The following is a 24,717-nucleotide window of genomic DNA, read 5'->3' on the forward strand; positions in this document are numbered from 1 at the left end:
TGTGGTGATTCAACTGACGACTTTAGCCCTGCCATGCATAATCTGCCCTCGTTTAACACTCTTTTTAGTTGTGTAAGCAACTGTAAGACCACTGTTGTTAAACTAACATGGTGAACACAACAGTGAAACACTAGCATATTAGCATGATGACATTAGCATTTAGCTCAAAGCACTACTGTGTCACTTAGCCTGAAACAGCTGATAGTGCCACGCGGTAGCATGGTTATGGACTCTTAGGGCCCCACATAAGTTATCTATAGTGCATGGTCTAAAGTACATGGCCCAAGTGCATTTAGGGCCTGTCCATGTCATTTTTGCTAATTGAATTGTGCAAAGTAGACTAAGGCACAAGGGACAAAGGGTTTGCATTTAGTACCATAATTAATCACGGGTGTGTTTTGGGCGTAACATAAATGCAACCTATCACAGTGTCATCTACCCTTTAAAAGCCAAGTGCCCGTGCACCTGCTGAACTGCTGTTTACATGGTGGATTCAACAGATTGGAGAAGAGGGCAGTTTTCTGCTGGGAGACATGCAGTAAGAGCAGTAATGTCACTGCAGCAAATATCGTGGGACATTTAAGAGCAAAACTAAATTCTGTATGCATAGACTTGACAACATGAAGGGAACTAAACTTTTAGCTTCTGAAATAACTAACTTACACTGTTCCTTGTGCGTAAATATGCACAGTGCCTCTTTTAATGGGAAGTTGGACAGCAGCTCTGCTCTGCTGTCTGCTACATTCACATTTTAGAGAATGTTATTAATATTTCCTCATTAAACGTCCACTGATACACACATCCCTGTGTGTGTAGTAAGCAGAGTGTGCGGGCTTATGCAGGTGCATCTTACTGTCGGAATAATAGGCCCTTTAAATATGAGGAAAATATTCCACCATTTTGATTTAGACCAGATTTTTGTTTATGAATTGCAAAATCGCTTTCTGCTTCTTCAAAAAAGCAATATACCAACACTGTTCCTGACCATACATCATTAAGGAATCACACACATGTACATTTGCATGTACCTTTGCTGCTTAATAAATAACATGGGTGCTGGCCATAAAAAATGACAGCTGTGCTGGTTTAAAACTAGCACTGACAGTTGTGCTGTGTTTTGTGCCGCTTTGCACTGGGTGTAATACAGGGCCCATAGTCTTATATTACAATAAAAATTGGAATAAAATGCATCAAAAGGAGTTTGCTGAAGAACTAGAAGAAGAAATTCATTTTAAACTTTTAGCTTTTATTTCTTAGCTGGTAAGGAATTCAAGATTCACTTTATTGTCCTACATTGTAAGAAACTTGGATTAGGTCTCCACCGACGCTGCATCCATAAAACTCATTCTACATACATAAAAGATGAGGGTGCAACAGCAAGAGAAAACAGAAAACATATTCAAGAAGTTAATAATATAAAACATACACTGATGCCAAAGTAGGTACTCAGTGCATAGCACAGGGATGGGTTGGTCAAGTAATCGTAACTCAGCAGTTATTTTCAGGCATAAACCCAGTTAAACCCACCATTATTGGAACACTTAGACACTTAAAACAGGAAAGTTCTACTGTATCAGTGCAGCATCAGCATCTTTGCTAAATCCATGGCTAATGGTCATTGCACATCAAAGGGATTTCCGCTGCAGATTGAAGTCTTCAGCAATGAGCAACCTACAATTTAACAAACAAGAAGGCTCTCGTACCTTTTACAGTAGCTTCGGTGCTATGACTCATTCCAAAGCCCTGCATCCTTTCCTCCTCATCCCTCTGCTCTGCTGTACAGTAGTTAGCTGCTCTGCGCTGATTGCCTCTTTTTCCTGGGTGAGATCAGATGAATGCCCACTAATAGGTTTTCAGTTTTATTCACTGAGCCCCTGGTACAGAATTACAGAATTAGAGGGATTTTCCGGGGGTAATTAATTGAAGTGTCCCTTTAAAAGGGAAGTATCCTTTGTCTTGATTTAGTGAGTGGAGTCATTAGCTGGAACCTCAATGGTAGAGGAGCAGAGAGATTTTGGATTGGTGAATCACACATTCCCTGCTGAGTTACGAGGCCCGTTTTGAGAATTATATAGAGGGTTATCATCCCTGGAGTCACACAACTGCACGTCGTTAATCCTACATATCCAGAGGAGATGTGCACTGATATGAGTATATAATTTATCTATAGCCATATCTTCCTATTCAGCATTATAACTTGACTGCAATATGTCTGTTTGATGTTTAGGGAAGCTGAGGAGTACACAAAGGAAAAGTGAAAGTTGGCAGCTCCAGTGACACAGACCACATGTTGTGCCACCCATATGCATGCAAGTGTGCTGGTGCATATTGCATATTTTTGTACCTCTGCATGTGTGCAGGTATATGTATATTTTAGCATGCGGATTTGATGCTGAGGTGTCACTGTGGGAATGGTGAGCAGTACTGCGGAGTTCCTCCTCCCTGCGGTTACAATCTTCTGCAGGCTGTGAGCCAGCGGTGTCTCTCATCACCACAGACCAGTGGCTGCTACACTCACAGCTCAGCCTTCAATCAGACTGACACCTGCTCTTATGCAGTGCCCCCACACACACACACTTACAAAGGACATTTGCATCACTGTGCTTGTGAGGGACATCAATAGTTAGATTTACTCATTGACAGCCATGAGTAGCCACTTAGGAAAAAATACAAGCTACTGTACTGTCCGTCTGTCTGTCAGTCTTTTTTCTTAAAAAAAAATGAATGCTTTGAATTAGCTAAATGGATTGTGACAAATCAACCTGTCCAGAAATATATTAAGTGTGACTTCAGTTCAACGACTGTCCAGACAGCTGGCACCAAATTCTAATCCAAATTCTAACCTATACATACACATGCACATGATATTTCATCTACTTGGTGCATTATGTCTAGTCTTAAGCCACAGATATTGAAAGTTTATTTGTGAAGTTTCCATTCTCTCTCCCTAATTTAAACGCATAATATTCTTCAAAACAGTTTCTTTTAGACATTGCCATGCTGGATATGAATAAAAAAATATATATATATATGCAGCATGCAGTTTGTTTATTGAGTCAAGCGCCCAAATTAAAATCTTCAAAGGAAAACTTAAACTGCATGCGTTTCCTCAGGTTGCATTAGTATGAAGAACTCTTTCAAGTCAACAGTGAACAATTGCTTCTTCTTTGTCTGTTGTTTTATGTTCTTTAACCGTTTAATTGGATTCAACTGAGCAAAATGCTTCATGGCCACATAACTTTTATAGGAAACAGGTTAAGTGAAACTAATCAGTATCATTTCAGTAACTTATGAAAAGCTGGTTCACCAATCTGCCTAACAAGCTGAATGAGGAGACAGAGTTGTGAACTAATTTTACAACAAATTAATCAGAAAACGTACAAGATCTTACCTGTAATTAGCACCTCTTTACATACTCTCCAGGAAATTATAACCTGTGAAATACATTTTCATCACAATATGTTGGCATTAATGACAGGAGCTGGCAGTATTGCACAAGAGGTACTGTATAGATGGGTGACAAGTTAAAAGAAAACCAGCATTTAGTGTCTTAGCCTCCAGAACAGCTGCTTAACATCATTTCTCCAAGTCTCTAAGACCAACGAACACCATGAAGACCGTTCTTCCTGTTTGTCAGTTTGGTGGCTGTGAATGTTGTAACGTTTGATTTTCATTACCATACTCATGTATACATCTTGATGTTTCTTCATTCATTTATTCAGGCTTTTCCTTTTATTTGCCACCCACCTATATGTATATGATTCATTAAAAAGGATACCGATTGGTGATCAGTCCACCTAATTGCATAGCATGAACCAGGACCAAGTGGCTATTTAGATGTTAATGTGATAAATTATGAGAGGAAATGTTGAAATATAATAGATAAGATCCAAGAGGTGTGGCTTAATCTACCTTATTGAATTTTTGCTAAGCTCCCTGAAATCATGCCTCACTTTCTACACATCCATTGTCTGGCTCTTTTGTGTAATCTGTCTCTTAATGGTTAGGCGTACTTCCTGCATAAAATCCTGTGTGAGAGGTTGCGATCTTTCATTCAAATAGCTCCCCTGGGTCTTGCATTTTAATGAGTTGCCTTGAGCCTTCAGTCCATATCGCAAAGTCTAGTTAAGATGGAAGTCTCACCTTATGATTCAACCTTGGCTCAGGAACTAACCCTTTAAGCCAAGTGCGAAACAGCGAGGGAGACAGGCGGAGGCGCAATGCATAGATAGGACACGCCAGATATCTTTTTTTTAGTCAGGCACTATGAATTGCTTCTGTGCCAGTGCATGCTGGATAATCAAGTATAGAACAGGGAAAATGAGTAGGAAATGACTGCAAATGATTAATAAATAATTTGCCTTTTTCATATGACCACCCACTCTATTTTCAACTTTCCACCTCCTCCTGACAATGAGTGTGGTATCTATCATTTCCCCTATCTGTCCCAGTGGAGATATCCTCTGTTCCTCCGGAGTCTCCATCAGTCTCTGTGGAGGTCGCCGTAGTGGATCCATCCAGCATCTCTCTATGGTCACTTCAGCTGGATAAGCGTGCTGAGCGCCATCAGACATGATCTGCTGTCTAATTGTGCACACACCGAGATGATTAATTAAGCTTAAGAAAACGAAAGCAATGTTCTGTCACTTCCCTGCCTCCTCAGATTAATGACTTGTTTTTTGACGCTTTGGCAGAACATTAAAAGCGTGAAACATTTGGACATGTCTGGTGGCATCACAGCCACAGGGTAATTAGATTTTCTTTAATGATGATGGGATCATGTGGTGTGGCTGCTGAAGTTTTCCCTTAATCAATACACCCTGGGTTGTTATTGAGTTTGCTGATTACTGTTGCAACTGTGTACTGTGCGCAGCTGAGTCAACAGCTTCGGTACATTCAGAAAATATCACATTGCGTTACCCTCAACCACCCACTTCCTCTCTTCATCTTTTTGTTTCTTGGTTAGTGTTTCGCTTGCATGACTGTTTTGTTTCCTACAAACCGTCTTGGACCAGCGCTCCTCCAATTTTCACATTACAACAGTTGTTTGTTTCTTTTTTTTTTATACCTAATTAAGTGCTCCAACTTTTCTGCTCTTCTGTCTCACCATTTCTATATTCTGCTCTCGTCTTCGTTCCATCCTTTTTATTCACACGTCTAGTTGACTTTTCTCTCCTCTCCCCTCCTCTCGGCTCTTCTCGGGGTCACAAGAGGAGGTGGTTCAGCTGGTCATTACGCTCCGTGGACTGTCTGCCAGCCTCAGGGCCTGACATTTGACTCCACAATGGGACTTGTAGCATTCATTATGCCAGTGGGAGAGGAGGGGACACGCAGAGATATGCAAATACAGGAAAGTCAGCTACAAAGGGGAAATCCCTGATTGAAATCCCAAGTGAAACAGTTGTGTAGTATGTGAAAGTGGACACATACTATAAGTGCCTGAGACAAAGAGGACAACGACTACATATTAAAGATAACAGGAACTCTGGCAAGCTTTACATCGGCTCTAATAGTCCTGAATGCTGTACTATCTTTGCTGTTTTTCTGATTTTAAACAGCATGATGGCTCATTTACTGGGGTTTGCATGTTCATCTGTGTTTCTAAGTCTTTACAGTTTTCCTCTTAAAATGAAAAGACCGCCCGCTCAGGTGATGATGATTGACACTTAATAGCCCAAAAGCATTGTCTGTTAAGAGAGTGCTTGCCTCCAGTCTCTTGTGGCTATGAATTTGAAGAAACTGGCTAAAGGAATAAATTGACTAATGAATGATGTTTAGCTTAAATCAGTAGAAAGTGAATTACTGGAGGCATAACTGGAGGCAAGGTGAAAATGCAGCACATGACAAAAAATGCAAATGCTTGCCCTTTGGCAGTTCATTTAACATTTCTGAAGACCAATAAGCAAAACAAAAAAACACAGGTAAACCAAAACTAAAAGTTTGGAAAATCTTTAGCAAAACCAACTTTATGGGCATTGAATGAGACAAAGATGATGCGAATGAGAGCAACTATTTTGTGTGTATAAATAGCTAAATTATGTGTTTGCATTAACAGCATTCCTTGCATTCCCTAGAATTGCCCTCTGGTGTTGTCTATGCAGTTTCTGAAACACTGAGTGAGGCGACAGGTTAAAAAGTCAGCTTACAGATATTCCAAGCGATATGTACAGCATACATGTTTGTTTTCTCAAATATTAATATCTGTTTAAGATTAAGAACTGCCCAGACTCAGCCCTGTCTCCCAGAAATAACGCTTATATACAACTAACTTAAAACATCAAGTACGTTTTGAGGGAAACATAACTCTGAATGAATTATGCTTTCTATTAACATAATGAGGAAATTATGGTAATTAACATACCGGGCAGGATATTAAAATATTGATACTGAGCATATCCGTAAATGCTCACTGAAAACATATTTCAGTTATTTTCCACCATGCTAGGCAATAGTTAATGTGCAAGTGGGTATTAAACTGCAACAGTATCCACTTGAAGCGACTAATCATCATTTAACCAAAATCATGATCTTTGCTGAACCTTAACCAAAGTGCCTTTGTTGCCTAAAGCTAAGACAGGAATCTGGATGCAAACCCAAAGTTCTGTTAACAAGGTCCTGCACTTTGTGTGCCAGCCATTGTCTCCAACCACATCCTTCTGAAGCATACGCAGTCATGAATGAAGTGTTTTGTTACATGAAAGAAAGTTTATTATTTTCAACCAAATCAGAATGAACTGACTTACTTGTTTAATGAAGAAGCCTAGAGGAGCATAGTAAAAATATATAATACTGATTACATCATGATATACTGTTGTATTCAAATCTTTTCCTCTCCCGTAGAGTGTAGGCCTCTTATGGTTGTAAAACTGCTGACAGAAGAGAACGAGTTGCAGCCAGTGTTAGGAAGTAATTTTGACTTGGCTGTGTCAAGCACTCTTGATTTGAACCATTTGAAGCAGTCCATTGTGGCACATCATGTTTCCTTTGTGATGAAAAAATAACACATGGTGAGGTGCGGCGTTAGTTTAACCAGGTTGAGCTATTGTCAGAGAAAGTTCTATTTTTGGACTCTACTTTGCGTAAATGCATTGGCTCACATCAGGTATGCTTTGGCCCAGTGACTTCATACAAACATTTTATGCACACATACCTATGATATAAATCTAAAGTGTTTATTGTTTCTGATTCATCTCTAATGAATGTTTCACTCCCGAGCTGTTTTCCCTTTCAGATGACATGATACAATTCAATTATTGTTTTCAATTATCAAGTTAAGATGTGATTTCATTACCCAGCTTTGATTGTCAGTGTGTAGATGGAGGAGCAGGTTCATTAGCTTGTCTGTTATTTATATTCTGATTAGCCAGTTATTTATATTGTCATGAGTAAATGTGTTGTTGGTATGCCGTGATAAATGCGTTAACTGTCTCACTTTTCTCCCTGTCAGTCAAACTGACAGAGAGATGCATAAACACAGCAACCAGCACAAATGTATGTATATATCTATTCATCGTATAAATATTTTATAATACGCCTCAATTCATACACTTGTTTTCCCCTCATAAAATGCTGACGGCCTGTATCTTGTTCTTCTGTCTTTGTGGATTACATTGGGCTGTATCCAGCATAAATTGTTTATTATCTAGATTCTGCCAATGGTCCAGCTGTGGCCTGAGCAGACAGTGGCTGAGAAGATAGAATGGAGAAGCTGCATTGTGGAGGAGGCAGGAAAGGGCAGCTGGACTGCATTTCTCTCTATTCACTTGACTGTCAGCTCGGGGCTCATTATCTCAAATTTAGTTTCCGCGCAGCAGACCTCAACAACAGTTCTCCGCTTTTTGGGCTTCAGCTGCGACTGTTAATGCATCTAAATTAATTTATTTAGAAAAGTTTCACAACTAGCTGAATAATAAAACTTTTTAGAAAACAAAGGTTTCTTTGCCCCCCCTCGAGCTGTAAATAAAGATTCTTATCAACATGTGTTGCAAATGAAAAATATCAAAATTAGAATCAAGTTAATCGATCTGGGAACAATGTGAAAATATGTACACACTTTGCTGAAAATGAACGAGAATACACTGGAATACCATACCAGAGGAAAGAGTGGGCACAGGATGACTTTTTGGTAAACACTTTAGACTTAAAGGATTCATTTTATTTGGCAAAATTGCCCATCTGTCTCTTTTACAGAGATTGTAAAGTGCTAGAATGAACAAAGTTCACAGTAATTTCCTGTGTTGAACTTACCAAAGTCCTGCCTGCAGTCCACAGAGCCAAAGAGAAAGTGTGATGATGAATCTCCTACATCTCACTTTGCCAGCACACAGTTTCAGTTTTCTTTTTTTTACCATGAGTCACCGTGAGGTGGTTGAAGCCTCTGATGTAAGGTCACGCTTTTAAGGGGAATAATAAAGTCAAAATATCACTTTGTCTTCATTTCAAGAAAAAAGTATTTACATTCTTTTAGTGCACTATAGAAAAGTCACTTAGATGGGAGTTTATGAAGGTAGATGATAATTTATGGGGGAAACATTTTTGTGCAAAAAACAAGCAATTTTTCATGATTACTTTTTCAAAGCAGGCTTTCCCCCTGCTGTCAATGTCAAAACAGAGCAGTGTGGACTAATATACAGTTGGTGTAAAGTTTAAAACCAATAGTGACCATTAGTCAGTTAACATTTGTCATTGATTTCCATGTCATGGTAGTGTATAGGGGATTTATACTTGTGCGGCAGACCCTATACTGTAGCCTACACACGTGGCCTACACCGTTTGACCGTGAGCATTTATACTTGCGCGATAATGTGTCTGTCACTCTGCAGTTACACCTCCAAAACACTAGTCAGCGGTGGAGGTTTCTGTGAAGTGCTGTCAAGTTCAGTTTATTCAAAACATACCCAAAACACATTAAACATGGCTTAATAGCAACAAAGTCAAACGCAGGTACACAAATCTGCTTCACTATAACTCACAGGATTCACAGACAAAGCACTTGTCCTCTGCTGGACACATTTTCCCCACAAATACAACATGCTGATGTCTTTAGCACAAGCCTATGCCATGTTACATTGTGTAAATTGGCCTAGAGGCTAGTGGACTTTCTCTCTACTCATATGAAGCCAGGGAAAATAGCAACATTTAACAAAGGTAACGTTACAAAATTCAGCTCCATTACAGCTCAGAAGGATCACAGACAAAACCACTTTCTTATACTAAACACGTTTTCCAAACAAATACAACATTCTAACATTATTAGCACAAGGCTATGGCATTTTACAATTAGATTAGTGACCAGATTTCCTCTGCTCATATGAAACCAAGATAAATACCCACGTTTAAATCCCTGAAGGATAAATCACACACAAGACTTAAAATGCTATTTTTATAGAGGCTTCATGGTCTTCACAATTTATTGTAAATAAAAAGTAAATAAAACCTTAATTTCCACTGAGGGAAATGGTTTTCAAATTACAAAACAGACAGGAGGTCTGCATCACCATGACACATAGTTACATTTCTGGGAAGGTGCACGTAAGGCTACCGCACAGGTTACAGCATAGGCTCTACGTTGACGCAGAGCCTATGCCATAGGTACAGCATCAGTTCGTCACAGAAGTATAAATCCCACATTAGATTGGATTTCTTGACATATATTGGTCATCTTGTAGATTAATTATTTCCTTCAGCATAATCTTTGTCATTACTTAAGTGGTCTTCAGAGAAAACCACATGTACTAATTTCTGAGCCAATATATTTAATAACTTTCCATTGAAATTAAGTGAAACAGTCAAAGTAATCAGAGCAACTGTTAATTTGTATATTTTCCTGGTTATATGATGAACAAGCACTTTTGCACTTACTTCAATTATATTATAAAGTCATTTAATGTCCCTGTAAAACTGGCTTGGTTTTCTTTCGGGGAAACATGCCTAATTGTTGTTTGTGCAGTTAGTATGCGTGATCAATAAAACATTATTCCCAAAGGAAATCTCTCCTCAAAAGTTGAGTAAATTTAGTCAGACAGGTGGTTTATTTTTTGTTCGTACTGCAGCTAAACAAAGTGTTCATTTGTCTTTTTTTTTTCTTTTTCTGTTCCTTTTTCATATTGCCAAATCTTCCTTTTGGCACTTGAGAGTGAGCCACAGTGTTTACGAAGTGTGCAGCCTAGATGGGAAACCCTCTGGAGATGCTTTTGGTACAGTCTTGAAGGATAGTACAGATGGCAGCGTTTCAGACAGATAGGCAACCAGGCAGGTAAACAAGAAAAGAGGTCCAGTCCAATGGAATGAATAAGCCGGCAAATGGCTATATATATGCTGACAGTGCCTTAAGAGATGATGACATCACATCATCTTAATGAGCTGGAGAAATTTTTACAAATATGTGTTCAGACAGATAAGGAACAGGCTACAAGGTAAGTGTAAGACGTGAAGTGCGAGCATGAAATGATTTGGTCTAAGGAAAATTGCAGCTTTAGAATCATCTCTTTGAAATGACAAGTTTAACAAAAGACACAGACGCAAACAGACAGGTGGGCTTCCAAACACTGCAGAGTGGTGTAATGATAACAATAGGCAGGCAAGAAGCGTAGACAGGTACAGTACAATGCAGTATTCACTCCAATAGATAGCCCAGCTGCTGAAAGCTGCTTCACCAATATGCACCTAACCACTTAGTAGACATCACTGCATGTATTTACCGCAGAGTAGGAGGCTCATTTTTAGATGTGAGTGAAAATAAATAGCCAAACAAAGAATGAAAATTACACAAGCACATTCTGCCTCTGTAACTGTCTTCTTGAATACTGAAAAGGTTGACTACTTCATTTTAATAGTTTAAGAGACTCAAAAGTAAAACATCTAATACTTCACAAAAAATCAAATACAAAGGGAGCAGTAAGAAAACATAACATTGCTGTAGCAGAGATATGCTTTGATTTCCTATTTCCTATCTTGTCAATCATCTCGCAACCCCTTAGATTTACCATGTGACCCTCTGGGGGTCGTCTCTCGCATGTAAGGAACCACTGCATCAGGCTTTATACGTTGTGAGAAGTAAGGTTGAATCATATGGAAAATAAAGTATTTGCATTGCTGGATGCACTTAAAACATTAATGAATGAATGAATGTTTTCATACATATATAATAAGCCAACAGTAGGAATATTTGTGTTTTCGCCTTCCTATAGTTGTTTATGTCTACATATAGTGTGTGTCCTCTTTCACAGAGTCCACTATGTTATTTCTACAGTAGCCGGGAACGGACAAACCAAACACTGGCTCTAGATAGGGCCATTCTTGTTTTTGCGTAGGCCACTGTAGTGCTCCTACAAGCTCTGCATACGGGAGAGATTTCGATTCTACAACCTCACCACTACATACAACTAAATTCTTCACACTTGACCTTCAAGTATTCAATACAAAATAAGCAACTATGAAAGTTAAAGTAGAGGAAAAAACATAGTTAATGAGTTTCACAGTTAAAAATGTGGCTAATCTGTTTCAACAGGACTAATCTCTACGCATTATGTATGCAGAATCTGTAGGCAACTGGAAGATTTTTGATTGGGGCAGGTAAACAGTTCTTGTAGAGAGCATTGTGGGAAGGCAAAACACATTGGCCGAAATGCAACACTGGAGCCCCTCAGCTATCGTCTGACAGTTTAGCTTTCTTTGAAATTGATCTGCATTTATGTGCCGATAGCTGTTTATAGAGATTAGCCGAAATGACCAGCACACAGAAGAGGAGGTCTTGGCCCAGATATCCACTGGCTACACTTTTGCCCCCAGAAGCTTTAACATCGTCAGATGATAGCCCATGGGTTCCAAGACTGTAACATGGTGTGGCTCGATCACAGTTTGACAAGCAAACATCCACACAACTGTCAGATTTTGATTCAAATGTTACTGAACTCAGATTGGGGCACAGAAATATGACGTCACCAATCATCATCCAGTGAGAAAAGCAAGGACAAAAATGCAATTTTAGACATCTGTCAAGCAAAATTGTTTAGACTTGGGCTGAAAATATTGTGCTCATGTGGGAACTCATCACTTGTCACTAATAAGAATAAATTTGGGAAGACAGGTTTTCAGGGCCGTTATTGTACTGCAGTAGTCCTCACTGCTGTCACTGAAGTGCTTTACTGAAGACGGACCAGTCCACTTAGATTTCAGACAGTTAACCTGTGCCTCAGTGGTCAATTGAGATGCTATTTGTAAAAATATCACTCTCATATTTTGTCCTGCGAAGGTAAATACCGCAAATAACAAATAGTTTTATCCCAAAGACGCGTGTTTAGTCATATTTTTGGTAGAAATGTACCCTCAGTGTCACTATATAGGACAGCACACGAGTTTGCATGTTCTCCCCGTATCAGCGTGGGTTTTCTCTGGGTACTCCTGCTTCCTCCCACAGTCCAAAGACATGCAGGTTGGGGATAGGTTATTTGGTGACTCTAAATTGTCCGTAGGTGTGAATATGAGCATGAATGGTTGTTCCAGCCCTGTGATAGTCTGGCGACCTGTCCAGGGCGTACCCTACCTCATGCCCAATGTCAGTTGGGATAGGCTCCAGCCCCCCCGCGACCCTCAAGAGGATAAGCAGTTACAAAAATGGATGGAAGTGACTACATGGTAAATATGGACAGCTGTAATGTAACTGTTAAAGGCCCAAAAGTGTCAGAGATCATTTTCACTTTTCTTTTGTTTTTCAACTTTCTGTTTCTCTCCTCATGCCTCCCTTTCCCTTCTCACATGTCCATTTACATTTATCTCTGGCAATACCTCCTCACTGCATTCTGCTTCTTAAGAATCTGTGCTTGTTATTCATCATCATGTACGATCTCAGCAGTGTTGGTATTGGATGAGAAGATTCATCTCTGAACTCCCTTTGATCTCATTCACACCTGAGAATAGAACAGGTCAGCTCTCATTCTTTGTCAGTCACTTGAGTCTGATTAATATAAATCCCATTTCAGGTTTTGGAATATCTCTCATACATGTTGAATAATTTAAAAAGAAATTCCAATCACTCACACTCACACTCACGCAGATGTACTGTGACACATAGACAGTGTGTGTGTGTGTGTGTGTGTGTGTGTGTGTGTGTGTGTGCACACAGTCGACTCAAACACATCCTAGCATCACATTTACCCTTTTTTTTTTTATCTTGTCTATGTTCTCTTGCTTCATCTTGGCTTTTCACACTGTGTCAGTTCCCTGGTGGCACCCACAGATCTGCCGGCCCCCACTGATTTCCCTTGGTGTTTGAGAAAGATATAGGAGTTAGCTGTAGGCAACAGCACCGTGCACCACCAGCCTGTGTGACGAAATCAATCTACAGCATGTGTGTGTGTGTGCTCTCTTTTTCTGTGTCATATCTTTTCATGTGTAATTCAGAGATGTTTTAACTCACAGCCCCCCCCTCGCTTTCTTTTTGACTGAGCACCACACATGTACAGCTGATTATACAGTAACTGGATAGACAGTGTGTTTGCAGACTCTCTGCTGTCTCCATCTTTATTGTATCACTTTTCTCCTTATCCAGTCAGAGCTGGTGTCACCCAGCAGCACAGCAGATGGGTCCAAGTGATAGTGAGGTAATGGCAGTCATGCGCATTCACATCCACCCCACCATATAACCATCCAATGCAGTTAAGATTGATTGAGCCTTGGGTCCTGCCAGAGGATGGAGCCGATACGAGAAGGCAATGAGTCCTCGCCGAGGCCGCCAGCACAATATCATGTTATGATTAAACACAACAGACATCAGTGTTGGAGTTATATGCAGCCCCATTGTCCCATTACAGAATGCTAGATGTTTATCATGTAAGCTGATTGATGCTGATGCTGTGTTGTATTCAGGACTGACCCTCTGCTTATTGGTTACATGATCCTCATTTGTGAGTGGAATTACGGTATCTGATGAAGACAGTGAGGATTGAGAGGTTCAGCTTGACTCTGATATCCCATAAAACATGTAATATGATTGCGATGCGTTCAAGAGACCTCAGTTAGCCGGCGGAATGAGAACATAATTCACTGAGATCTGTTCAAGATAACCAATTTAGTCATCGTTTTTAACACTAATTTGCTGCCGGTCGGTGTGTCTGTGTGCAAAAGTGTGTGCGCGACCATGTGTGTTTGTGCGCAGGCTCACCGAGTCATCTCTAACAGGGTGGCTTTGGAGGTGTGAAGTGGAACAGAGTATAGGTAATGAAGGAGATGGGACTGTGTAATTATTCTGCAGAGGAAGGATTACTGGTTTACTTAACCATTAATGGTTCACCTTGAAGTGCAAATGCCAAGGGGATAAAACCCACACCTCTCTGCCCCTCATTACCTTCGACTGGACTAAAAACGTTTGGTACTAAGCCGCCATTATTTAATGTAGACTTTGCATATTTTCCAGAAGCCCTTTTGTGTCTTATTTGAATAGTTTGGCTAATGCACTGTGGCAAAGTACTGTCGGGTATTAAGGAGAAGCATGAAAAGAGATCGATGTTTATGAGCCATGCTACGTGGTGCCGCTATTTGGTGCTGAGGAGAATGTTTTGTTAAGTATGTGGGTCAAAGATGAAATCACAAGGGGGTTCTCACCAGAGGACACATAAAACTTCAGCGGTCTTAATCATTTCACAATAGAAAAGAATCAGCTGCGTGTAAGGTAACCCAGGCAGGACTTTCATGACATAAATGCCAGCTCACATATTGATTAAAAAAACTGAAAGCAGAAGAAGAATCTTCCGCATTGATTAGCTGAGTCATTTTAGAATTACAGTGCATTATTGCAAATCTTCAGATTATAGTTTTTTACAGTTTATAGTGAAATAAACTCTCTTACACACACGCACACACAGAAAATCATCAGTCCTACATTTTAGAGTGTACCACACTTCCCGGCTCATCAGAAGTATCCATCTGTGTCCCTCTCATCAGAACGCAGTCACGTATCGCTCTAAGAACGAGTCAAACTTAGAGCTTAAACAAATTGAAGAGGTATTCAGCTGGTGATATTTTCACCAGAGGTGTCTGACTGCACACTGACGACAGCAAGAACATGAAGCACTGGATAGAGATGCAGTTTATAGACACTTCTGCCCGCACTGGAGAAATGGAAAACACTACTCAGAAGTGACACGACCTAACATGGTCTATATCTGTGCGTGTGTGTGTGTGTGTGTGTCTGTGTGTCTGTGTGTGTGTGTGTGTGCCTGCCTGTATGGTAGCACATATCCATGCATTTGCGTCTGTATATTTAGGTGTGCACAGATTGAGTGTGTGTCCCGCCGTGTGTCTCATCACTGACAGCAGAGAGAGATTGAGGGTTGAGGGTGTGTCAAGGATTGCCTCCTTATTCAGCTCAGCTGCAGCGGGCAGGATTTCCATTTTTGTTCCCATTACCAAATAAAATGCATCACGCTATTAGAGCTGACACAAGGGAGAAAAAACACATTAATACGAAAGGCTAACTTTTTAAGCGCCTATCAGCAGTTTGAAATTGCGCTTCTCTCATCTCTCATCTGCTGCCATGATTGCTTTCATTTTAGATCTCCATACACAATAGGTATTGTGACACATAAGAAATATCATATAGACAACAATCTAGTCTCACTTTGATCGGCTTGGCTAGACTGTGTCGGCATGAACATGTGTTCCAGTAATTATTGGGGTGTTTTTGCTAGTTTAAAACATGCATCCGAAGCCTTTAAGTTGTAAAGCTTTTGGTAAATAAAATGCCATAATTTGCATGTTTTCTTCAAGGAGTCTGGTATGTTTACCTGGCCCATATGTTTGTTTCTCATCTGAGAAACTTTTTTCCTGTGTGTTTTGGAAACAGTGAAAAATGCCTTCCAATGTCAAGAGTAAAAAGCAGCTCCATCTGTATCTTCTAAAATTATGTTTTATTCCTGTAAAAACATTTTATTTATGAAACCAGCAATTAGCATTTAGGTATTTTACCTCTCAGCTGTGTTTAAGTTTAGACTCAACCCTGTGTTACTGTCCCTTCCAGGAACCACAGTGATGACAATGACGGCATTCGACGCAGATGACCCCGCCACAGATAACGCAGCGTTGCGTTACAACATCGTCAGGCAGTCGCCAGACAAGCCTTTCCCCAACATGTTCTACATCGATGCAGAAAGAGGAGACATCGTCACTGTCATCTCCGACAAGTTGCTTGACAGAGAGGTGAGTTCACTTGGCAAACGTGTGCATATGTGTGTGTGTGAGTGTAGTGTATCACGCCACACTGTGTGGTGGTCCTTTTCCAATTGAAACAGAGTGTGACTTGTGCTGGACAGGTTCTTGTCACAAGTCTCACACTTGTCGCTGCCATGTCTGAGCTGCAGCTTTTGGTTCGTCTACTCTTTCTCAACATGTCAAAGTGTGTATATACAGTATGTGTATGCCTTGTATGCTACCTATATGTGTGTGTGCCTTGGTGAGAGTAAGAGCTGGTGCATTCCAGTGGGCAGGCGCAGAAGCCAGATGAGTGTCTCTCCATTTCCCCCTCTAAGCGGAGCGAGACAACGGGATGATTGCTTTTTCAGCAGGGTGACGAATGCCAGAACATCGATTGGGTTCGCTGGTGGAAGAGGAATATTAGCTGTTGTCAGACACTTAGCGCATAGTTTAATTGAGGTGATACACACTCATCCGCCGGCTCTGGTGGTGTCCAACAAGCCCGGCTGAAAACCTCCCATCCGGAACTGCTGGAACCCTGGCGGCTAACCGCCCTGATGAGCCGCTCTCTGAGCTACAGTAAACTGTTTAATAGAGGCGTAATTGATTAAAAGTACGGTGAAATGAGATGTAATCAATGAAGTGAGCACTGTTGATGCTGGTTTTGTGAGGTGATTGAGTGATTGAATGATTCAAGAGATGCATGTTGTGGTTTCCTCTCTGTGAGACTTTTGAAGCGTATTTTTTTAGGATATTTCAAAAGATCCACAAAGAGGAAAAAACAATAGCCGTTCTCCTCCACCCGTCTGCAGCCGAGATTTATTACAACCACTAACAGGCCTGTGTTCGAATATGCAGTTGAATGCCTTTGAAAACCCCAAATTATCAGCCTGTTTGTGGCCTCAATAAATCTCTGAAAACAAGGCAGATTCTTCCTATCACTTTATTCTTCAGGTGATAAACTTTTGGAGTTATGAGGAAGTCCTTCAAAGTCACCAATACATGAGACACAAGTCAGTTGTCTCTGTATGTCAGGGGAATCACATCTGAGTCAAGTTTGATCATTTCACTTACACCGTTGATTTAATGAGCACCTCAGGTGGCCACACTGGGTTTGTCCAGACACATTATTTTCAGTTAATTTTCATCGGAAGCTGTCTGGAGAGAGCTGATTACACATCTGTTTCTGTCAGATTTCAATCTGTTTTGCTGCACAGAGATGGAAAGTTTTTTGTTATTATCTCTTTAACCTGTTGGAGCCTTTTTTTAAAGTTTGTTGAGACTTGCATTAGAGCAAGGCATTCTCCCCTGGTCTTACACATCTGTCTGCAGCTTTTGTTTAGTACTAAAAGTTGTGTAAAGGGAGCTGCATGAAGTCTGATGACGTGCCCAAAGTGTTACCACTTGAGTCAGCGTGGGTTGGGGCTGAAGACTACGAGTCTGAAAATGAACAAATTTGGTGTGTGAGTTAGTATAAAATCATAGATTTTGACCCCTTTTGTTTTAAGCTGTCCATCATGAGTCTGACAGTGTTACAGGAGTGCAACGCTAAATCATTGAAGTACTTTTTTAATGCAGTATCTTCCCACTCAAAAGGCATTATAAGCATTAGAAAAAATGTGATAGCTGTGGGTTTTCTAGTGTATTTTCTCTTTTTTCATTAACTATCTCTGCTGTGACAGAGGCCTTCCTGACATCACTGTTCTCTCCTTCTTTTTCCCCCTGCTGTGCCAACTCATTTGTGATCTACAGCAACTTAATACACATGAATCTGTCCGTCAGAATGTCCTTTTGAAGAATCGGTATGAGCCCTCCATACCCCTTACTTCAAATGAAGAAATGAACAGAACACCATAGTGTCTATAGAAATACTGTAGTACTGGGTCATTGAATTGCCTCTCTGACAGATTACATACAATGAAGTGGTTTTACAGCTGTCATGGTGAAGTGATTTCCCCCTGCAGTGACTAAGGGCTCAACAGCACAATGTGCAGTATTAGCACCTTTTTTGTTGATGTTTTTACAAACTATTTAATTTATCCTCATTTTAAAGCTATGAAAACAAGCTTTTTGTCTGGCTATTATTAGGTATATTGTTGCCTTTTAAAAGACAAAGATCACACAGTTTTCAAACAAATGATCCACTGTTAAATGCAGGACACAGAAGGGCAGCCAGATGCTATAAGGGTGCAGTGTTTGTTCATCTAAAAGGCTGTGGTTGCTATGATACACAATATGTCAGTAAGTAGAGTACTTGCTCTGGATGAAGGGAAGGCTGAAGCACATAGGGAGAGAGGAAGGACCTGTCAGTTTGTTTGGGTTCAGCATTAATTCCTCTTCCATTATTGCTGTTGTTCAGCTGCGTGATTTTTGGTCTTTGTGGTATTCGTCCAACACCCCCTCCACTGTCACTGGATGGCTGGATAAAAAGTGACAGTGACAGGCAGCCGCAGCGTTTTACCCAAAGTTGAATATTTAGCAACTCTTGTTGAACAGAAAACGGCACTCTCATGACAGAAACAAAAGAAAAAAACATGAACATAGCGGTTATGGCGTTTGCTTGCCATACCCTGCGGTTGATAGTGCAGTATTGCAATATTGCCGTTATTGCGACAGCCCTTGTCACAGTCCATGCAGTTTCTCTTATATTTTAAAGCAAAAGAATGAAATCCAATATGGTAATTTTTTTTTACTAAGCAGCCAAACAGATATGACTAATCCATGATAGCGATATGACTGCAGATGTGGCCACCTAAAAGCTGTATAAGCCCGAAGCACCATGTATGATTGTCTTTGTGTTGTATCTACAAGTATCTTTCCCACATCCCCGACACAGCCATAATTTATTAGTGTGCTGGATTTTTTTTTTTTTTTTTTTTTTAAAACATCCTCAGGGATTTAAGCAATAGTCCAGCCGCAGTGCAGCATCTCTGTTAAAAAAAGAAAAAAAAACAGGGAAAAAAGTGAGACTTCTTCAGAAACACAGTCAGTCGGCAGAGCCAGATGGAAGTGCAGAAGGCACAAGTTTTAAACTGTCCTCCTCTAGGTCTGGAGAGATTTAAACCCAGCCACTTCAGCACATTCTCATAAATATGGCTCCGACATGACACCCATCGATTCCATCTGCCATGCAGAATATAGCTTTTGGAGACAGCATGTCCAGCATATGTGTGCAGTATATGTGTGGCAGAGAGAGAAAGGTTTACACACCAAAACAAAGAGGAAGCAGAGGGAAAGGAGGAAAGACGAAGCCAGAGATGGCCAAACTTCATCCCTTCGTTGTCCAAATTCCATAGACGTAATTCAGGTGGAGCTCTAAGAGTATTTGGATAGACACCTCACCTACCTCGGCGAAGCAGAAAGCAATCTAGAAAATTGGAAAATCAATTTTGTCGCGTTGAAATCAGTTGGATGTTCCCTGTAGTGCTTTCTCTTTGGTTAAAAATCCTGTCTCGATATGTCCATTTATTCCAGCGTTCTGTGTTTTTCTCTTCACTTCACTTTAGACATGTCTCCCTCTCACTGTCTTATATTATTCTGACACATGAGGCTGCTGGATCAATGGCAGGCTGTAATTTTTGACAGCTAATATTGCCGGGGGGATGAGGCCACATTCATAAGTATGAAAAGATGAAGTTCATATCTTCCACTGGATACACATGGAAATCTCTATTAATCATCCGAACGCTGTTAGAGCAAAATCAGTCTGCCTTACAAAAATGTCCGTCTTCACCTGTTTTCTCAGAACATCTGAAAATGCCTACTTAGGAGCTGAGGCTGTGCAATGTCAGCCTCCACTCACAGACACTTCCCCCTACTGCACTCACTGGATCTTTAAATTATTCAACTTTTTTTCTTGCACATGTAGAAAAATGTTAAATTGGATCAGAAAAGTCAATATACTGTAAGAAGCAGAGGGCTCTTAGTCCTTAACTTAATAACATATTTCTGATTAGGTCTAACAGGGAATAAATTTGACTGGTAATGAGAAAGAAAAGGGTTCAAATCTCTCACCAGTATTAATAAGCCTGTTCCAGCCTCTGTGGCCTATGTGAAGGCAGGCATATGGCAGCTTGACAGAGGCAGCGTGCGAGGTGTTATGTTATCTCTCTGGAAGATAGAAAGGAATTAAGGTTTTTGTTCTAATGTGTGATTAAGTGTGTGAGTCTGATGGTGCGAATAACTTGTCCAAGCTTTAAGGAACAATGTGAAAGACTTAGGGGGATTCAGTGGCATCTAGTGGTGAGGATTGCAGATTGCAACCAGCTGAAACTTCTCATGGTAAAAATTCGTCAAGGAGGTTTTTACCAGAAGCCAAATTATCTGCAGAGGTCTTTTCCTCTCCAAAACAAATGGACCAGGTCATTAAAATCGATAAAACACTGAATAAAACAGTTTCATCTTACAATTTAGTGTTTCTCCTGTGCTGTCTGGCATGTCAGAAGTTGTTTACCAAACAGTCCTGGTGATTTAAACCGGTAAAAACACAAATTAAACCAGTTAAAAAAAAAACAAACAAACAAAAAAAAACAATCTGTGTTTTTCCAACGCTGACGTTTTGGAGGGGCGTCTATCTACAGTGGACAAAATGAAAAAGCAAAAAGCCCTATCGAGAACCAGTGTTTGATTTGTCCGTTCTGGGCTACTGTAGAAAGGTAGAAGAGAGTCTGCCCCCAATGTAGATATAAACATCTCATTCGAAGGTACCAAAAACACAACGGTTCCTATTTTCAGGTGATTGTACACTTGTTAGGGACCAAGCAGTGAGACAACAAGGACACAAGTTTTTGACAAAATCATGGGTTTTTATTTACTCAGAAATGCATGAAAAATGACAAACCAAGAAATGAACAACTAGGCCTACAAAAGAGGTCAACGTAACATAACTATACTCAATACAATAACTAAACAAGGTGTTCACTGAGCAAACTGACCTCTCAAAATGACACACGAGGGAACATATATATAGTGGCTTGGACAAACCAAATAATACACAAGGGGTAACCGAAATTGACGGCAACAACAACTAAAAACAAAGCGCAACTAACTAAACCCAAATCCCCCCCATGACATGGCAGCACATGGTTTGGTCCAGTGAGTATACTGCCCTCAGCCAGGAAGGGTCCTCCCCAAACACCATGGTAACTCAAAGACAAAGAAACAGACGATTAATAGCAAACATTTTGAGTGTGTAACCCTACAATGCTAGAATATGTATATTTAAATTACACAATGTAAGGTTTAAAGCAAATTAACAGATTCTAAATCAAACCAACTGTGTGATGTGAATTGTTTAGGTTGACCAAAAATGAAAGTAACCTGTGTAGACAAGAAACTAATGAGTTTAAGAGGGCGGACTGGGAAAACATTATGTGTGGCTGTGACAGTCACATTACAGAAAACGTATTGTATTGTCTGTAATTTCTGCCAGTATATCCCTGTAAATCTTGCACACTAGCCCTTTAAATTCATAAATAATCCTCTCAGAGAAAACACAATATCACAACAGATGTTATTCATGGAGGAGCTTCCATCATTGAGGCTGAAGATATCGTCCTGATGATCCTGCGTAAGACAGAAAATGTAATCCCAATATCTCTGCTGCCTGATTTATCAGTCAAACCCTAGTTTCCTCAGTCAACTGTGCTTTCACGCACCACCTCGTATTGTCACGGCCCAACTGCAGTACATCCTTTGCAGATGCTTGTGAAGTGGAGGAGCGGAGATGTGAATCAGAAAAGAAGTGAGGGGAGCAGGGAAAATGGAGGCTGGCAGGCAGGGAGCAGAGTAAATTTCCCTCTAGTCTTAAAAAAAAAAAAAAAAAAAACAATGCTCCTGTGAATTTGCTCACGTCTACTATCGGGATTCATTCAGGATAAGCTACATACACAAACTCGTTACAAACATGAATCTGCAAATCAGCACAAGTACAAAATATGTTCTGTTCTGTGTTTTTTTGGTTTGTATATTCTGATTTATACTTTCCCGATGATAAGATGGATACCAATTTACCAGTACACATACATGCACACATACAGAAAGATGTAGAGACATAGGTGTAGTTTTAAGGGGTTATGCAGGGGACATGTCCTCCACAGTATTTTGTGTGCATACAAAACGTGTGCATTTTTCCTCACGGGAGTAGCATAGGACTTTAACTTTGACCAAATTAAAGACATTTACACCACAAATTGATGCAGGAAATGCACAAATTGATGCATAAAAATTCATTAGAGTGCAGGAAATTACGTGTTTGATGCTTAAAAACCCTCCATGTCATATAAGTAACTATATGAGAAAAACAAAAGTGGAGTGCGAAGGTTATTGGCTGGAAGTTCATGCAGAATATATTTGAAGCTACTGTACAATGATAGAGTGATCACATTTCCTAGACATGCACATCTGTTGGTGCCACACACACACACACACACGCACACATCCACCAATCACTGTGATCTATTTCAGTCTATAGAGTGTCCGTTTGCAGGCAGGCTGTAACCAGAGAGGACAGACTGCTAATGGCAGTGTGACTTTCTGACTCTCTAATGCTCTCTGGCCAATCTGGGAGCTGTCACTGCTAAGGATAGCCAATCGATGGAGTCGGCCGACCCCTCCATCCCCTTCCATGTTCTACAAAGGTGAATTACATGGAGATAAAATGGATGTCTGTGTGTGTGTGTGTGTGTGTGTGTGTGTGTGTTTATATTCAAGTAAGTAAAACCGCGTTTCTTTTAATTTGAGTGTTTTTCTGTGTGTGTGGGGGTTTTTTTTTTACCTCCCTCCATCTGTGAAGATGTGAGTGCTTGTTAAATCCATTTTTTTCCTGTCAGGCAGAAAGCACATCTTAACAGCCAATACGACACGACAACATGTTTCCTTTTTTTGTTTTTTTACCTGAAGGTGACTTTCAGATAGAATAGTAGTGCTTAACAATCATTATTTGAAAACGATTTGCACCTGAAAACAACAAAGGCGCTTTTCTTTTCTCTGAGTCGGTTGGAAACGCACAGACTGTTTTACTGTATAGATGAAGATAATCCGTGTTGACAGGATGGCTGGTATCCCTTGTTGAGGCATCATCTGCCAGCAAATGATCCTTGGTCGTGTGCTGTGTATATTAAGGACTTACTTTCCCATCGCCTGCACTGTAAATGTGTTTGCTTTACATCACCTGCTCTGTTATGCCACTAGTACAAATCCAGAGTGACAGCTAGATGGATGAACGTACACAATTATCTCTGATCAGCAGTATCGTATGTAATGGTGGCTGTAAGTAAAGTGACCCGGTGTTTGTTTGGTGCGACCTTGGCAGTGTGCTTCCTGACAGTGTTTGGCTGATAAGAAAGCTTATCCTGTCTAATGGCTTATTTGGCTCGGTGGCCATAGTGGCTACATGCCTGTGCACTGTGATGAATGACAACCGAAGCTTTGGCAGGTCCCACTCTGTGGAAAGCCGCATCCATTTTCTCCGCTTTCATTGTTGTGATTCTTCCCCCCCTTTATTGCTGTTGTTTTCCTGTCGTTGTGCACGTTCATCGCATTGTTTTCTCACTTATTTTCATTTTGTGTTATTTTCTCCCTTTGTCTTCCTGCCTCACTGTCTACCGCTTCTTTTTTTTTTTTTTTTTTTTTTTGTTTCTGTCAGCCTTGCCTCCCCTTCTCTGTCAACACTTCACTCTGGACATCCAATTACTCGCAGGTCATAGCATAGTGATTCCATTCAGAGCAGCCCCATTCAGCACGGGCCTCAAACAGCCATTCAAATTACATCCTCGGCTGCCTTCAGAGTTGGCGCTCTGCAAAATGTTGTTTTCAAACATTTCTGGGGGCACCACCTAATCTGATCCCCCAAACATAATTGAATGTCAGTCGTCACATAAAGATGCTTTCCTCTCTTCAATTAGCGTCTCGTTTCCTCGTGTCACAGCAACGAGACAAAGCAGACAGAGAAATATTTACTCCTCCCAGGTAGAGGCCGGAGAGAGTTATTATATTATGTCATTTATATGCAAATAATATAGCACAGGGAACACATTGATAAGATTTCATTACAGCAGATCTGATGTGCACTTCAGTTTATAAACTCCCTTTCATTCCCCTATTATGATCTGGAGATTGGAAAGGTGAGAGTAGATGAGCTGGGTGGAGAGAGATGCAGACAAGTATGGACAGTGTTAGAAGGCCCAGAAGACTCAGAGAGTGGATAGGGAGAAAAGAGGTGCAGAAAGCCAGCATGAAGAAGTGAAGTACAGCCTGTGAGGCGGCCGACAAGACGGACGGACGATCAGAGAGAGAGTGAAGTGCTGGTTCGATATCTGCTAAGAGATGCAGCCTCCAGTCGGCAGCTTAATGGAGAAGTGAGACTGAGGAAAGTTCATGGGTGCAGAGACAGTGGTGGGATGGAGAACAATTTTTAGCAACAGCATAGGGATTTTATTCATAGCAACAACAAAGAAACCAAGGCACTTTGTATTCACCGCCCAGAGAGATGTTTTTTCAACCATATCTGTAGCCACGAGCTTCAGAGTT

At 40.6% G+C, this 24,717-nt stretch overlaps 1 protein-coding gene across 1 annotated transcript in view; it reads left to right on the plus strand.

Annotated features, from left to right (window-relative positions):
- Positions 1-24,717, plus strand: part of cdh13 (cadherin 13, H-cadherin (heart)) — a 460,534-nt gene that overhangs the window by 279,363 nt on the left and 156,454 nt on the right. The window contains exon 8 of the mRNA XM_049574962.1: positions 16,016-16,194. Coding sequence (XP_049430919.1) covers positions 16,016-16,194 — 179 coding nt within the window. The remainder of the gene's footprint in view (positions 1-16,015; positions 16,195-24,717) is intronic.

Source organism: Epinephelus fuscoguttatus, linkage group LG4 (genome assembly GCF_011397635.1).
Source record: "Epinephelus fuscoguttatus linkage group LG4, E.fuscoguttatus.final_Chr_v1".
NCBI classification, from domain to species: Eukaryota; Metazoa; Chordata; class Actinopteri; order Perciformes; family Serranidae; genus Epinephelus; species Epinephelus fuscoguttatus.